Raw genomic sequence first — 16,939 nt, 5'->3', positions numbered from 1 at the left:
CCCTATGATGTTTTTGTGTTGGAAGAAGAGAACTTTGAAAGTGCTGCAAGGTATGTATCTAGGGCTTAAAAACACACACACGCACACACACACACACACATACATGTGCACGTATGTATACACGCACATGCGCACATATGCATGGACGCACAATACACATCCAAACTATTGGAGGGTCTTCACATAGGACCATCTTTTTGTGTGAACTTGATGTTTCAAAACTAAACTCTAAAGAATAAACATTGCGCGTAGAGGAAAATTTAGCTTGTTAAAGAGAAAAAGAGGAAAAAATCAACTTATTGCCCTGAGAGCCAGGTCTCAAGAGAGAGTTTTGAGAACTCCCTTCCCATGCCTTCACGGTCACGTCATCAGATGGAGCCCTCCTCTCATGGACCGGCACGTCTTGATTACAGAGATTGATTCACGGACCTCTTCATGTTTTCAGCAAATTATCAATCATTTGTTCTGATCATTCCGTCAGCTTCTGCTTTTCTTTCGCCCGATTCACTTTCCGACCAACGAAAATAAAAGCATTGTTCTGGGCTGTTTTTCTTTGCCCTTCTGCTTTCTGCAGGTTTTGCTCTCGTTAAGGGTCCATCTCCACAGAGACCCACACCGGTTGTGCTGTGAGATTGGGAGAACACGCTTCTATCACCTGGTTTCTGCAGATTTGTCTGTACAGAGCCACCATATCTGTTACTTAAACGGAGAGAGAAGTGCACGCAGGCGCCGTTTTATCACTTAAATCAGTACAAAGGGACACAGAGAGAAGCTTTTGGAGAAAGAAAGATAAAAGCTTCTCCTTAGTTCTATCTTGTATCAGAATCAGCGGGCAAATATTGCAAAAGAGAAGATTCAGCAAATTCAACTACAAGCATTTATATACAAGGAGCAGGGTAGATCACCCTTATTCACCTTTGGTGAATCTGGCAAAAGTATCTCAAATTCAAATACAGGCATATACCAGGACAAGCATTGGAGCAGGGGGAGATCATCCTTATTCCTCCTTTGGTGACATCTGGCAAAAGGATTTCAGTCTGCACTCCCATTACGCAGAACAGACTATTTGCGAAACAGGCAGTATAACTTACCCTTTGAGTTGCGACAATGGGCTTTGGTTCCACAGCTATTGGAATGTCAAAGTTGATGGGTTTTCTTCAAGCCATACCTTCCCTCATGGATGATACCAGTGATCATTCTGTGGTGATTGCCATCACATTAATGGTCACACTCATCTGTGTCTGCACGATCATTGGTCACCTGCTTGAAGAGAACCGATGGATGAATGAGTCGATCACTGCAATGCTTTTGGTACAGGCAGTAACCTGTACCCATGGATACTTGTCTTTGTTGCAGAAAAAATCACTGGACCATATACTCATCCATTCAAAATTTTGCAGGGATTATGCACAGGCGTCATTGTTCTAATTTGCACACAAGGAACCAACTCTCTCTTACTGCAGTTTGACGAGGAGCTTTTCTTCATCTACCTCTTGCCACCAATAATTTTCAATGCCGGGTACTATAATTATGTGTCAGGGTACTATAATTATGTTTGACACATACACTGAATGAAGCAAATTTATCCTTGAGGATACTTGATTCTTTAATGGGATCTCTCGTTACAAGTTGTAATTTTGTGCGTTTCAGTATATGTCATATCAGCATACACCAATTACATATGAAGATACACAAGTGGTGATCTATCAGACGCAATTAACATTTTAAAAACTTGTGGTATGACCAAGTAAATCTCAATGCTTTAGTAACCTGGTTATAATACTGTTATCCTGTGTGCTCCTGTGCTTTCCTGCCTCAAATCTTATGGTACCACCATGGGCTTAGTTTTAGATTTCACAATGGACTTCTACATGTGCACTAAGCTATTGTAATCAACAAGATCTTTAAGATTGTTTATTTGGTTTCATTTTTGCAGAAGTGTATCAGATTTTGTTTTGTAAGCTTTAAGAAGCTAGTATGGAGCATCTATGAAACAGATTTCCTCTGCAGCAGCAAGAAAGCTGCAACAGTTTTGTCGAAGCTCACTTTACATCCAATTTGTGATTTTCCACCTCAAACTTGATTCCATTGCTGTTTCCTGATAGATGAGGGAGCGGCATGCTCAGGCCTTTCCTCCCAAACATCATTCATGATACACAAACAGGCCTTGTAAGTTGTCCATGATACAAGCATCCTGGATGACATCTTCACCATCATTGGGGCCCCAGAGAGGGTCCAGCTTAATGGAGGATCTTACTTCCCTCTTGGACCATAGGCTTGTGGGGCCTAAGGCTCCCAGTGAAAGGTGAAGCCTCTAGATTTGTAGTTTGCAGGCGACACAACTTAGTTTGTGATGGATGACATTGTGGTGCCGGAGAGGCTTAGCTTGCACTTGAGGTGTTATGTACAACAGTTGGTGTATAGATCAGTTGGTTCAAGTCAATTTGTTTTCTCTCACATCTGGAATTTGGGGATGGGTGAGCAGAGGGCAACATGTCACAGCCCTGAGAAAGTGTATGGTCATATCTTGTGCACACTGTCTGTGGATAAACCCTAAATTACTGAACCAGGGCATAGCCCTAACTTATAATATGATGGGGTAATGAGATGGAAGTGCACAAGATTGCATGTTGAACAGGTCTAGTGCCAAGATGGGTTAACGTCCTTAACTTTTCATAGGGATGTGATTTGTGAATAAAGATCGCATGACTGATAAGACGAATCAGAAACGATTCATTTGATTGTAAACATGACTATGTTCCAAAATGATGGCATGGCATGTGTTGATGTGGTAGGTGATGAAGTGGCAGTGCTGATGTGGGAGCATGATCAGATTAGGGATTTGTTTCTATGACCTTTTGGGCCAAGGCTGAGCTGTTTCTTCACTCCTTTGGTCTGGAGACATTATGGACTCAATACATTATGGCCTTGATATAATCTCATGGGCCAAGGCTGAGCTGTCTCTTCACTCTCTTGGGACTCCCTTTTTGAGCATTTTTCAGCTCATTAAAACAGCCTTAAAAGGGCTTTTTTGCCGTAAGTCCTATAAAAGGGACTCAATGTGCATACCACTCTTCATCCCTTATGCCCATAGTTATTGCTTGTCAAGAATCGCGTAGTGGGGGGACTTGTCATGAGGACATGTATTTTTGAAACCTCACTTGACATATGGATTAATTTTTAATCACATTGTTAAGTAAATGTTGCACATGTGAGTTGTAACTAGGGTTGGAGTAAATTTACAAGCCTGGGACCTGAGGAAATCATGGGATATCAAAGGCAAAAGTTGCTACAATTTATACTACATAGGTACGTGGTGCTAGTTGTTGGGGTCATTCATTTGGCCATTAATAGATGGGCAACCGTAGTGAGTGGTGAGTGCAACCAATAGACAAAAAGATATTAATCGCGTTGTAGCGGCATATGTCTCTTTATAGTCAATACCTTGTTTCTATCGAAATCCTTGTGCTACAAGGCGAGTCTTGTACTTGTCCAAAGTTCCATAAGCTTTTAGCTTGATCCTAAAAATCCACTTGGTCCCAATGACTTTCTTGTTACTAGAATGATCCACCAAGGTCAAAGTCTCATTCCGATCAGTACTCTCTAGCTCCTTTTCCATGGCCTCTCGCCATTGGGGTGCTGAAGAGCCTTTTGCCAACTTTTTGGCTCAGAATGTGCTATATAGTTTGTTGTAAATAGTGACGTAAATGAAGCCTGAGGGGCAAGTTGGGTTGATCTTGTAGGGTCCTTTGGTGGTACTAATGAGGTAACGTGTCTTGTGGAGGGGGCGTAGGGATTGAAGGATCTATAGGAAGGTCATGAGTGGGTGGTAGACTCAGCTCAGGAGGCACTATCTCTGATGGTGTATCTTGAGGAACTTGCTTGGAGTCCAGTGTAGAAGATTGCATAATGTCTATCTCATTAAAAACTACATCTCTTCGTATAGTCACCTTGTTTGTTTGAGGATCAAATAGATGAGCAAAAACTACATCTCTTCATATAGTCACCTTCTTTGTTTGAAGATCAAATAGATGATAGGCTTTTGTCTTGGAGAACTATCATTTGAAAATTAGGAGATCAGCTCGGGGATTGAGCATTTCTATCTTATCATTAGGAGTGTGCGTGTAAGCATGACATCTGAAGACTCTAAAGTGGGAAACTATAGGTTGAGAGCCAAAGAATGCCTGATATGGGGTCATTTGAGAGACTGCTACAATGAGGCACTGGTTGAGGATGTACACTGAAGTGCTAACAACCTTGACTCAAAGGTGCTCAAGGAGCTTTGTTGTGGACACTATAGAGCGTGCCATGTTCACAACTATCTAGTTTCTACACTCTATGACTCCGTTCTAAGAAGGGGAGTTGGTAGAGGTGAGTTGGCGAGAGATGCCATGATCTTGTAGAAACTTCGTTAACTCATGGGAGATAAACTCACCATTAGTGTCACTCCTCGTCCAACCTACATGATGACCAATTTGATTATGTACCAATAGCACCAAGCAGAAAAGTAGATGAATTCGTAAGATTTATGTTTTAAGAAATACACCCACATATACCTAGAAAAATCATCCACTACCACAAAGAAGTAAAACATGTGGTGGCAGTGGATGTTGGCCTGCAAAGATCAATGTGAATCAATCTAAGGGGTGCCTTAGCTCTATGTGGAGATTGTTGAGGGAATTGAGTACTGTGCTGTTTTTCTAATTGACAGGCTTTATAGACATCTCTAGACAATTTTAGGAGTGGAAGGCTCTCAACCATTCGTAGGTGAGACAACTCATAAAGAGAGACAAACCCGAGATGCCCCAAGCGATAATGCCAAAGACACTAATTGTTCATAGGCTTTTGTGTGGTGGCCAAACCTTGGAAGCAGTGGAACTCTGAGTCCTCAGTTGGCAGCTTGGAAAGAAAAAGAGTCATCTGGTATAAGCCACTAGGCTGTGCCTCACCCCAAGCAATCACTAGACCAATTTGAGAGTCAAGGACCTTGACTGTGGTCATCATAAAGAAGACTACTCACCCCACCTGGCAAGGCTGTTGAACAAAAGTTTACCCCAAGGTGGGGGACATGATAGACATTGTCCAATGTTGTGAGGTTAGTAGGAAAACTAATGTGACTTTGAGCCTAAATCTTGACCGAGGAGTTATTCTAGACTTGGGCACTGAAAGGTGAGAAGGATCGAAGCTTGCTTGGAAGTGAGCTATGGCGGAGAGCAAGAGCAAGAAGAGAGAGAGACACAAATGGGAACTCCAATAGTCACAATGTGTGACCGGGCCTTTTTTTATTTAAATTGTCACTAAAAGAATAAAGAATAAAGTAACGGTGACGGGCGCCCACCACCTACAGTGTGCAGTGGCGGGTACTGTCAGTGTAGTAATACACGGGCAACGAGGCAAAGGCGCCTTTACCCCCAACCACCTCCCACTTAAAGGCGAATCTGCCCCAGTGAGGAGGTGTCACAAGACTCTGACAACGCAGTGTGCAGTGGCGGGTACTGTCAGTGTAGTAATACACAGGCGGCTAGGCAGAGGCGCCTTTACCCCCAATAGGCACACTTGACCGCAAGAGCTTAGGTGAGAAAAATGTTCTGGATGGGGGTCATGTGATGGTTGGCTCCACTGTTCACAATCCAAACACAAGGAAAAATACTTGGCTGCGAAGAGGGACCCTTGTAGTCACCCCGTTGGGAGATAACTCGCAGATATGAAATCATAAGCGAGTCTATGCATGTTCCAATGGATCGGGCACGTTATTACTAGATGTGATGTGATCGTCAGATTTTAGGTGTTTGTTTCATGGTTGTCCTAGCACATTATTTGTTGGTTGGCTTGTACTTTATTGGTCCCAAATTTTTGGCCGATCTGTTCATGTTTGTAGCCTATTTATAGGGTGGTTCTTCCTCCAATTTATATCACTTTGCATACTCCTACAACAAATTCCTTGGAGTGGGGGAGCTAGTACTAGTGCCCCCACAACTGACGACTCATTGTTGTTTCTATATTGTCTATTGTGTTGAATTCCATTTCCTGAGCATTTCTTTTATTTTGAGTTCCCTTTGCAGCGTTGTTCCTCTTTTGTAGTGTTTCTCTTTTCTCTTCTCTCGTGCTGTGCAGTCCATACAATAGATTTACACGTTTCCATCATTGCACCCACTTTTGACATGGTGTTAGATTTTAGGATTGGGGTATGATTTGGTTTCAGATATCCATGTTTGGGATCTTGGTGCTGTTTTCTGCTGGTGCAGGTTTGCTTTTCGTCTCTTTGCTGCTGTACAGTCCTATCTTTACTGCCATGATTGCTGTTTCAGCTGGAGCGACCATCTGTTGCAGATTTTTGGCTAATTTCCGGCCCTAGAATCCTGGGTTTTGACAGCAACCTTCTGTGTTTTGTTGATCTGCTTCCTTTGCAAGCTGGACAACTGCATTTGATGCTTGCAGATTTTTGGCCAATTTCCAGCCTTAGAATCCTGTGTTTTGACAGCAACCTTCTGTGTTTTGTTGATCTGCTTCCTTTGCAAGCTGGACAACTGCATTTAATGCTTGTATTACCTGTGTTTTTCCTGTCTAACTTCTGCAGGATAGGAAGCGACCTGTTTTCTCCAGTTTTACTGCATTTATTGCTTAATGATCTTGTGTTTTTCTGAGCTGTCCCTGCATTTTCTGCATTTATTGTGTATACAAGCTGGGTGCCTGTGTTTTCAGGTCGTTTCTCCTGTCTGTTGTGGCTGTGTTTGATCCATTTTTGCAGCCATTGTTGTTTTCAAGGGGGTTTTTGTGAATCGGGTGGTTGTGTTCTTTTCACTATTTGTATGTGCTTTCTTTATTGCTTTAACTCTTGAAATTGTTGCAAGTCTGTCTTCTTGGAAGTTGGCACACCTCTATCCCTCAAGATCCCTTGCTTGGTTTCATCTTCTTTGTATCTCCCTCATCACGGCTCCTCTAGCTTCTTCTATTGATGTTCAGCTTATAGACATTGTGTACTTATAGAGAGTGTTATGTTAGAGACTAGCTATGTTCAACTTAAGGATTCGGTGAGGATATTGTCTCTTGGTACTCCAAATGTTCTAGTTTCAAAGAGGGGTGACATATAGAAGAAGAAGAAGAAGTCTCAATACTATTATTATGGCAAGAAGGGACATCTCCGGAAGGATTGCAAGACATTAGCAATTTTGTGGAAGGCGACAGAGTAGACAAAGCAGACGGGTGATGACTTTATCAATGAGTCCTCATCATCTACAAGTGTAGGTTCAAGCTTCATCCATGTGGTGCCAATGATGGCTGTAGGGGCCTTGTTTCTAGCTTGTTAGTACAAGTGATGTAGGTCATCCTTCACAACTCTCTAGTGCCAGAGAGGGAGTGTGAGAGGATGGTGAGGTGGGGGTAATGAACCCTCATCTATACTTTCATATAGGTGCAATAGGATCCAAATAGGGGTTTCCTTGATGCATCTATTGAAGTTTGACAGGTTTGAAATCCTAGAGCTGGGATTGATATCTAGGTTCATAATGAGCTGTTTGACAAAGAGCAGGATTGGCTCTTAGTCCAAGTTCACATGAGGGGACACTTTGGTGGTTTGGCCAAAGGAGGGGAACACCTATGGTCGTATATGCGTTGCAGCATCAGTGACAGGGTGGTCATGCGTGCTATTGCAGAGACATTGTTAATACACATAGAGAACTACTATGATCCTTTTCTGTTTTTAGGAGTTGGTATTACTGACATCAACATTAGGTTCTTTTTGAGGCACCTTGGTGGTGGTTTGCACTATTGAGGGAGGGTGTTAGCAGAGATTGTCAATTCATGAGTTTATGCATGTTCTAGTGGGCCAGTCATGCTATTACCAAATGTGATGTGGTCACTAGATTTTAGGTGCTTGCTTGATAGCTGCCTAGCACATTATTTGTTGGCTGACTTGTACTTTATTGGCCCCAGATTTTTGGCTGAGCTGCTCATGTTTCTAGCCTATTTAGTGGCACTTCGTCCTCCAGTTTATATCACTCTACATACACCTAATGCAAATTTCATGGAGAAAGGGAGCTAGTGTCAATGTGAGTGTCCACATAGCTGGTAACTCATTGTTGTTTTTGTATTGTCTCTTGTCTTGGCATATGGATTCCATTTTCTAAGCGTCTATTTTCTTCTGAGTTCTCTTTGCAGCATTTTTCCTCTGTTGCAGTTTTTCTTTTCTCTTCTCTCGTGTTGTGCAGTCCATTACAATAGTTTTACACATTTCCATTGCGGCACCCAATTTTGACAAATAGTTGGTGTATTATACCACCAACCCTCACCATTACGAGTGTGTGAGTAGAGCCTCCTATGGTCTCCAATTCAAGCATGGTGATCATAACAATAAAGCACACATATGAGACTTGGGTCCCTATTCAGGAGTGGAGTAAACCCTTTGAGCATGGACCATCATGGTCCCATGAGCTTCTAGTGGTCTTGTGCATGTTACCATACCGCATGGTAGAGAGCATGTGTTGCTCTAATACCAATGTAATGGCCACATAGATTGTCAACTTGTACACTTGACATTGCACAAGCCATACAAGTGCAAAGAAACATAATGAGATGAACATCATACTTACCTCCCAACCATAGAGCCAAATGAGCTCACTTGTGAGCTTAGAAGCTAGCAAAATGGGCCAAGCCTTGAATCACAATAGTTGGTGTATCATACCACCAACCCTCACCAATGTGAGTGTGCGAGTAGAGCCTCCCAAGATCTTGAGTCCACTTATCACACAATGAAATGTGCAAATGAGGCATTGGTTCTATTTATAGAATTTAACTGTCCTAACCCTAAAGCATCCCGAGTGCATTCACACCTCAAGACCTTTTAGCCGTCCTAACTTTGGGATGTGTTCACACCTACTGACCTCTAGTGACCCAATGATCAATGGTCAATTGTCAATGCTCATCCACGATATTCCATGAAATCCAAGGATGTAAAACTCTATGAGACTGAATGTACATCATTGTTCTTATCATTGAGGATGGGTTAGTCTTGAATGATTAGGTTAGGGGCTTTGCCCAGCTGATAGGTTCTGGGGCATATGTAGTTTCCTGCTCATAGATTGGGAGCTTTATCAGGAGCCTCAAAGCTTTCCTGTACACCCCCGGGGCTATCACAATGCATTGTTTATAGGATCACAACCCTCGGTGGATCTTTATTCCTCTCCCTTGACTTCTTTCCCCCATTTCTATTAGATTGTTTTAAGAGGCTTTGTATATATTCTGTCTAGCTTTAATGCTATGTCATTTTTGTTTTTAGACAAAATGTGGCTCAATTTGCCACACAAAGTTAAATGAAACTGGGTGAAGCATCAGATGAAGCAGTTCAACATTTAAAAAACGGAACAAGTTGATGCAGGAGATCCTCCTCAAAATGTGTTATTTTTATGTCATGCTTTGTGTTGTTGAATCTTGACCCAGTGAACTTCTCCTGAGCTTATGATTAGTGTTTGACAGGTTTCAAGTGAAGAAAAAACAATTTTTTCGGAATTTTGTGGCAATAGTGCTTTTTGGAGTGGTTGGTGTCTTCATCTCATTTGCAATTATTGGAGGAGGTAGGTCTATTTGGATTGGACTTTGTCTCAAAAGTATGCAAATACATTCTCCTATTTTTGGTACTGTATTTGAATTTGCCTTTTTTCAGGGTGCAGGCTTATATTCCCAAGGTTTAGCCTGCAAGGCTTGGAGATCAGAGATTACATGGGTAACATACATTTTATTATCTGATGTACATCATTAGTCTCCAAGTAGTAAAGTTGTATGCTTTATAACTTGTGATCTTATTTGATGTAGCTCTTGGAGTGATATTTTCTGCTACTGATTCAGTCTGCACTTTGCAGGCAAGCCGTGTCGTCCTTGCCAAATTAAAAACTCTTTAATCTTATGTAACATTGCTTTGGTCTAATATTGCCCTTATGTTGCTTTTAGGTTCTTAACCAAGATGAAACTCCTCTTCTTTACAGTCTAGTATTTGGGGAAGGGGTGGTGAATGATGCTACATCTGTTGTACTCTTCAGAGCTGTCCAAAACATTGATTTGACAAAGATTGATGTTTTTACCATCCTAGCAATGTTGGGGGAGTTTGTTTATCTCTACATTACAAGTACACTTCTGGGAATTGCTGTAAGTGATGTTTGACTTGAGATTGGCCTGGTTTAAAACTGTGTGAGGATTTTTCTGATTCAAATGCATGTATTTTTCAGGTGGGGCTTGCCAGTGCATATGTGATTAAGAAGCTGTATTTTGGAAGGTATGTAAAAAACGGGGGTGTGGCAATTTCGTAGTGTGATGTCCTCTTTGCAGGACATGAGTAGAGGAACATTCTGAGTTAAGGTGATCAGGCTGTATGTGCTTTGCTAAGAGTTTCATCTTCCTGTGGTACTCGTACTCTGATTTTACTTTGATACAAGAAACCACTTTGATATTTTTGCCTTGTAGTCCTCATTTTTTCTCAAAGGCCACATTATTAAGGCCTTAAATTGATACCTCTCATCTGGAGATATTTTCAAACTTAATGCCACACAAGGTGTGGGTTTCCTTAAGCCAAAACCTAGGTACACAGCTTGGGCTTGGTACTGTATTACAATGGCCTTAATCCTTGGCAATGGCGGCAGTTCTGAGGTGGAGATGCAGGGCAGCCACCTCGACCCACTAGTGGGTACTATATTGCTCGAGAAAAAGGTGCCTGTGATCCAGCTGCAATCCTTTCTAGGGAGTCATGGGTTCTCAGTTTTGCAAAGCACAATTGTTACTATGAGAGGTTAAGTGAAAGAAAACAAGTAAAGGTTATGTTTGACACAGAGTCTACTCAGGATGTGATTAGCTCAAGGGTGGTAAATTGCCTTCAGATTATGAGTATATAAATGGGAAAGGAACTGAGGTTTGTAATGGACAAGTGGTCAGTTGAGAGCTCCAATACAGTCCTACCATGAGAAGCTGAGATTGCATTCCTTACATTCAATGTAATTCTAACCAGCCAACATATGCATTTGCATGGGGTGTTGTTGTCCTCAAAGCTTTGGGGCTCGTGGCTTGAAGCTTTATAGCTTTATATGCTAGATGCAGTTGTTTATTGTGGTCTGGATTCAGTGATTCCTGTGTTGATGATTTTTTATTGACAACCACGTGTAACGAAAACACTACTTTGTTATCTAGCTAAATTGTCATTGCAAATTTGGGCAACTTTTATGGTAAAAGGAAAGTTTTTACTCTAGAGCTGCACACATATGTTCTTGGTTTGACTGAGAGAGTTAACTTTGATTTGACCACAGACATTCAACTGATCGAGAGATTGCCATTATGATTCTTATGGCTTACCTTTCCTACATGGCTGCTGAGGTAAACACATAACATCAGAATGAAATGAATGTACAGCTCTTATGTATTTGTCTTTTCTTATGCATGATGTTTTTTATTTTTCTTTTTTTTTCTGCAGCTGCTCTATTTAAGTGGAATTCTTACAGTGTTTTTCTGTGGCATTGTCATGTCTCATTATACATGGCACAATGTAACAGAGAGCTCAAAAATAACCACCAGGTGAGGAAAGCACATTTACCAGATTAGTTTGTTTTTATTCTTGGTTGGTTGTGTATAAATAAATACTACGACACACACTTATACAAACCATGAGTACTTATAAATGAATACCACCACACACACACCCCCCGCACACCCCAAACCCCTGAACATACCACCCCCTCCTCTTGCTGCGGGTGCCCTGGGAAATGGAGCAAAGATAAAGGAACAAAACTGATCTGAAACAGAAGGCTGAACACAATGACAGTTCCTGCATACGTCAATGAGTGTTATGGCTTCAGGAGAGAGAAGAAGACAATGATGGCCAGAGAGAAATCTGCAGCAGCAGATGTGATCAGGACAGCAGAAAATGAAAACCCATGTGATAGTCAACACAAAATGGGAACCCCCTATAAATAGGGGATGGAGACCAAAACTGGCTGACCGGAAACAAAAAGGTGCCATAAATTCTGCCTTTTTGAAGCTCCTTGCAACTATGGGAGGGTCAAAAGTCTCACAAGTCTAGGTGGTCTAGACACAGTTAGAAACAACTTTGTTCATCGTGCATTTGGGCCAGGCTAGAGGCTAGAAGTTGTCTTGAGCTCATGATGTATGGGCTTTCCTTTTCAGAACCTTCTACTATAGAGGATGGTTTTTAGATGCCACACTGGAAACATGGCATGTTAAAGAAGATGATACCAGTTTCACTAATTGACAGGCTGAATGGCAAACCTTATTGGAGGTAATGCTGCACTTCTGTCGAGTCAATAGTGAAAGAACAGTGCAAAATTTGTTCATTTCAATGACCTGTCACTTACCAAGTATGGTAATGTCGATTGACTCTTGTCTCTTCTCCACTGGTAAACTGGTAATTCCTAAGGTGCAATTGGAGTAGAGCATTTGAAGGTCCATTGGCATTTCAGAAACCTTGAAAAACTTATTTTCTTATCCACAGAGCTGTTCAAGATGTCCTTTCAGCTTAAGGAAGGGTGTTACTTTTCCTTGGGCCCAAAGAAGGTCGAGTTAAACTTGCATTACAGGTCCACTTGGTGGTTGATTCATACCCTTTCAAAAAAAAAGTTGGATAACTTTGAGGGATGAACCGGAAGTGCCTTTGCCCCGCATATCAGCTGACATGTATAGATTGGTTGTTGCTAAACCCATATAAAGCATGCAAACAAGATCTGGAATGCAAATGAAACAATAAAATGCGAAAATGAATTACCTTTCAAATAGAGAGTCTAAACATGCTGGACTTGTTGGTTCATGGTTCTTATTTGCTGCTTGGATAGGATTTTGGGGAGTCTGGTTGGCCCGGATTAACTGCAGTTGCTGTTTTTTTCAAATCTTAGCGATTGAGTAGTACTCTTCTTTCATATTTGCATCAATCTGTATAAAGTTGGCATACACTGCAACAGGTGACGAGCTGCAAATAGATTTGTTTTTCCAGTCCTAACTGTAGTTTGTGAGAGCAACTTCACATTGATGGTCTCATTATTCAAAGATTGATTTCTGAATACACAATTTAGATCATGTTTGATGTACTGCTCCTTAATTGCAGGCACACATTTGCAACTCTGTCATTTATTGCTGAAACTTTCATATTCTTGTATGTTGGTATGGATGCTCTGGACAAAGACAAATGGGGGAGGACGGATGCAAGGTATTATAGTGAATCCTTTTTTTCTTGTTGTGGTGGATGAACAGCTTGGTAAGGTTTGTATTGATGTAAAATACTATAGTGAACATTTGTTTTCTTGTGATGGCCAAACAGCTTGGTAAGGTTTGTATTAATCAGCCCTTATTTAGTATTCACGTTTTCCTCATAACAGGGTTGTCTCTTTCTTATTTTAAGCATATCAGGAAATTTGTTGTTTTTGACAAATACTAATGACTGGTGCTCTTCTCGTTTTCTGTATTGAGTTCAACTACTAAGTTCTAACATTCTATACCATGCAGTGCTGCAACTTCAGCCGGACTCTCTGCCACACTGGTTTTGGTAGTTCTTTTGGGTAGAGCAGCATTTGTGTTTCCTCTATCTGCTCTGTCAAACCTTGTGAGGCGAGCTCCTGGTACCAAAGTTAGTATACGACAACAGGTATGTTGTCTGCAATGGCTCTGACCTTATTTTTGCTATTAGGAATAACATAATGACAGTTCTATCTTTTGCAGGTCATCATATGGTGGGCAGGCCTCATGCGTGGAGCTGTTTCAATTGCTTTAGCTTATAACAAGGCAAGTTGAATGCCTTCAAAAGTGACGAGGCTCTCTTAAGGTGACATTACAGCTTCATTTAAAGTGGTCATACATGGTTGATTCTTCTGTTGTTTTGCAGTTCACAGCAGTTAGCTCAATAAATGCAACAATGATCACAAGCACCATCATTGTGGTCCTTTTCAGCACGGTGGTGAGTTAGAATTTCTCCTTCATGCATGCATACTTTGTTTCTGGTAGGTCTTTAACATACTGGTGCGTGAAAATCTTTTTCATGGTCATTGTGCTCTGCATGAATAGCAACCTGAGAATCAGTTTTATGGCCCTGTTTAGAAAATAGGAAAGGCAGCTTAATGGAGATAGTTGTTCTCTTTCTTGTTTATTCCCCTGCTGTTGCGATGTAGAGAAGATAGAAAGCTCTCCGGTATATGTTTGCTATGGTATGCGAAGGGGTCACCATAGTACCATTGTATGATACTGAGTTGAGTGGTGGTTAAGAGGTTGCACCAGCTCTATAGTAAGTCTCTTAGTGTTCATTGTAGAAAGTAGTTCAAGGGAAGTGCTTTTTACAACATATGTGGTACATAAGGCACCCAAATACAAGCCCAAATGGCAAAGATATGCATTTCTTGAAGGGCTTTGCTGCAATATACCATCGTTATGAATGTATGCTTGTTAGCAGATGTCTTCCTAACACTGTTCACAATCCACCAGTTGTTGCCTCCAAAGCACTGCCCAGTGGGCAGCACTCTACTGCAAGAAGGGGAATTATTGGTGTTTGGTTTAAAGGCTCCCTGTCGATCCCCTTGGATCTATGTGTAGTTCAATAAACAGTCTTGTAGGTTCTTTTCATATTTTGTCTTTAGTTTGTGAAAAACTAAATATTTTTACTCACCTCAGCAAATGATTATTTGTAGGTTACATAAATATGGGGTTGGTTTATGCAGGTTTTTGGATTGCTCACAAAGCCATTGTTGCAATGGCTGTTACCTCCCCATCTCAGGTCAATTGGCGATAATTCGGAACCAGGGACTCCTAAAGGCTCATTCACTTCAGACATTGAGGTCCCTCTTCTGGATGATGAGGGTTTACGACAAGCACGCATTGTAGGAACAGGCAATAGTCTCCGCATGTTGTTAAGAACACCTTCATCATCAACTGTGCATCACTTTTGGCGAAGGTTCGATGATTCGTACATGCGACCAATGTTTGGAGGCAGAGGCTTCGTGCCTCAACTTCCAAGGGTGTCAAGTGGAGAGATTCTTGACAGTCATTGATCCAGAATGAAAGAAGTGCATTGATCCAAAACAGTGCTCAGGCTTGCTAGACTGCAATGCCAAACATTGTTGGTGTCGTAAAAGGTCTTGAAGCACTTCCTGAAGTGGGTCTCACTGTGAAACCAATTTTGTAAGGGCCTCTTTTAGGTTTTGATTCTTTGATTCTTTTTTATCCGTAAGCTGGCAGATCGAGAATGATTTGAGATGGGAAAGACGAAGTGCAAACATTGTTGTATCTTGGCATTCTTGCAAGAAGCCACCCCATTGTACTTCTGAGCCTTGTATCATCATTGCCCACACCTTCATGTACATGTAAAAAGATCAAAAGATTGAGAACCTCATTTATTTCCCTGTTTTCTCTTTGTACTCCATATTATTGCCTTACAGAGAACTCAAGTCCCATGGCGAAATGTAGTCTTTTGAATGTGTATTCATAACACTTGTGAGTCATGGGTGGCCCCCTTTTGTATCACCTGAATACTATCATGACTACTAACTTGAGCCCATATAAGATCATTCTTGGAATTGGATTGGTAGAAAGTATCGTAGTAAGTGCAGCACAACTTTGCCTTATTGTGTGATTTTCATGTTATGGCAACATTTGAATATTCAAGAAGTTGAACACTGGACAAGAGATTTTCACCTTGAAAGTTGAATCTACCTATGTAATCAAAATCTTTGATTGCATATCCAAAAATGGCCCCAAGAAAAACTAGTTTTTCTAAAGTGATATTATCTTGGCTATTTTACCTTAAGACTCTACAAGGAAATGCTTTGCCTACTATTCAAATGCCACTTTTTAGGGGGCATAAAAACCTTAAATTGCAAAAATATAACTTTATGGCCTCAGCATATGCCGTCCGTTCTCAAATTCGTAAATTTGATGGCAAAGCTTTCACCCTTGTGGCAAATACTCATTAAGTACAAAATGATGGAGAGAGGCTATTGGCCTCTCATTCAAGGGATTAGAGTTGTTGATTTTACAAATCCTTTTGGTGTGGAGGATGATCAATGTCCTTAAGCAATAATCATGTTACACTTAGATGAATCCTTGATTCATCATGTTGATCAGCTCTCGACTGCCAAGGAGAAATGGAATGAGCTTGAAAAACTCTATGGTGGTAAAAACACTAAGATTTTCCTTAGGATTGAATTCTTCAGCTTGGAATATAGAGGAGGAGAAGACTTGGGAAATTTTATTTCTCATATAAAGGGCCTTATGGCACAACTTTCTTCAGTGCAAGCACCAATCCATGATGAGGATGATATTGCCATTCTTTTAAAAGCTGTTAAAAAGATATTTCCAACACTTGTAAGAACTCTTATTAATATTTCCAATCTTACCTTGGCAAGTACCATCCAATCCTGTTTGGATGAATAAAAAAGAAATCACAAAGAAGGAATCATTAGTTGGACATCTATTTTAACATCCCATGATTAAGTCTTGGTGTATACAATTGTCAATAAGTGTACATTTTGCAAGAAGAAATGGTATATTGTAAACAACTGTTGAAAAGAATACCTAGAAAAGATGAAATGTAATAAATGTAAGAAGACATGACATATTACCAGTGAATGTCCTAACCAGCTTGAAGTACCTAAGGAATTGGAGGCTAATTTTGCCTCCCAATCCACTAATGATCGACTCTTCTGAGTCTTGTATCTTTCTGTCTATAGCCATCCTTATAGCTTGATTTATAAAGGCATCCTATTTTGGATTAAGAGGAGGGGGGGGCGCATTTTCTTATATTTTGTATTCCAATGCCACTTGGCATTGAGGGGGGGTTGTTGAGAGTACATGTATATGAACTCTCCTTATGTAGGAGTGGATAAGGGCATGCATGTGTGAATGGTCTTGAGGGGAAGGGAAAACCGTAACCCTAGCCAGTTGGGGCTATATAAACAGCCCATGGGTCTAC

The 16,939-nt window shown here is 41.0% G+C and overlaps 1 protein-coding gene across 2 annotated transcripts; it reads left to right on the top strand.

The window, feature by feature from the left end:
- Positions 1-320: 320 nt before the first annotated feature.
- Positions 321-15,567, top strand: LOC148035761 (sodium/hydrogen exchanger 1-like). Of its 2 annotated transcripts, XM_087677779.1 has the most exons (14): positions 321-1,311; positions 1,401-1,519; positions 9,472-9,569; positions 9,659-9,718; positions 9,808-9,854; positions 9,943-10,137; positions 10,218-10,264; positions 11,286-11,352; positions 11,450-11,550; positions 13,091-13,192; positions 13,489-13,627; positions 13,702-13,764; positions 13,865-13,936; positions 14,691-15,567. In XM_087677779.1, the coding sequence occupies exons 1-14, from the start codon at positions 1,108-1,110 to the stop codon at positions 15,018-15,020; spliced, it is 1,644 nt and encodes a 547-aa protein (XP_087533905.1). In that variant the 5' UTR covers positions 321-1,107; the 3' UTR covers positions 15,021-15,567. The 2 variants fall into 2 exon arrangements, with proteins under 2 accessions (XP_087533905.1, XP_087533906.1); XM_087677780.1 differs by lacking the exon at positions 321-1,311 and having other exon boundaries at positions 1,433-1,519; positions 9,462-9,569.
- Positions 15,568-16,939: the final 1,372 nt, after the last annotated feature.

Source organism: Lygodium microphyllum, chromosome 5 (genome assembly GCF_053477565.2).
Source record: "Lygodium microphyllum isolate KBCC chromosome 5, Lygodium_microphyllum_v1.1.10, whole genome shotgun sequence".
In the NCBI taxonomy this organism is placed as follows: Eukaryota; Viridiplantae; Streptophyta; class Polypodiopsida; order Schizaeales; family Lygodiaceae; genus Lygodium; species Lygodium microphyllum.
Note: the sequence above shows the minus strand (reverse complement) of the source record. Positions and strands in the feature narration are given on the sequence as shown.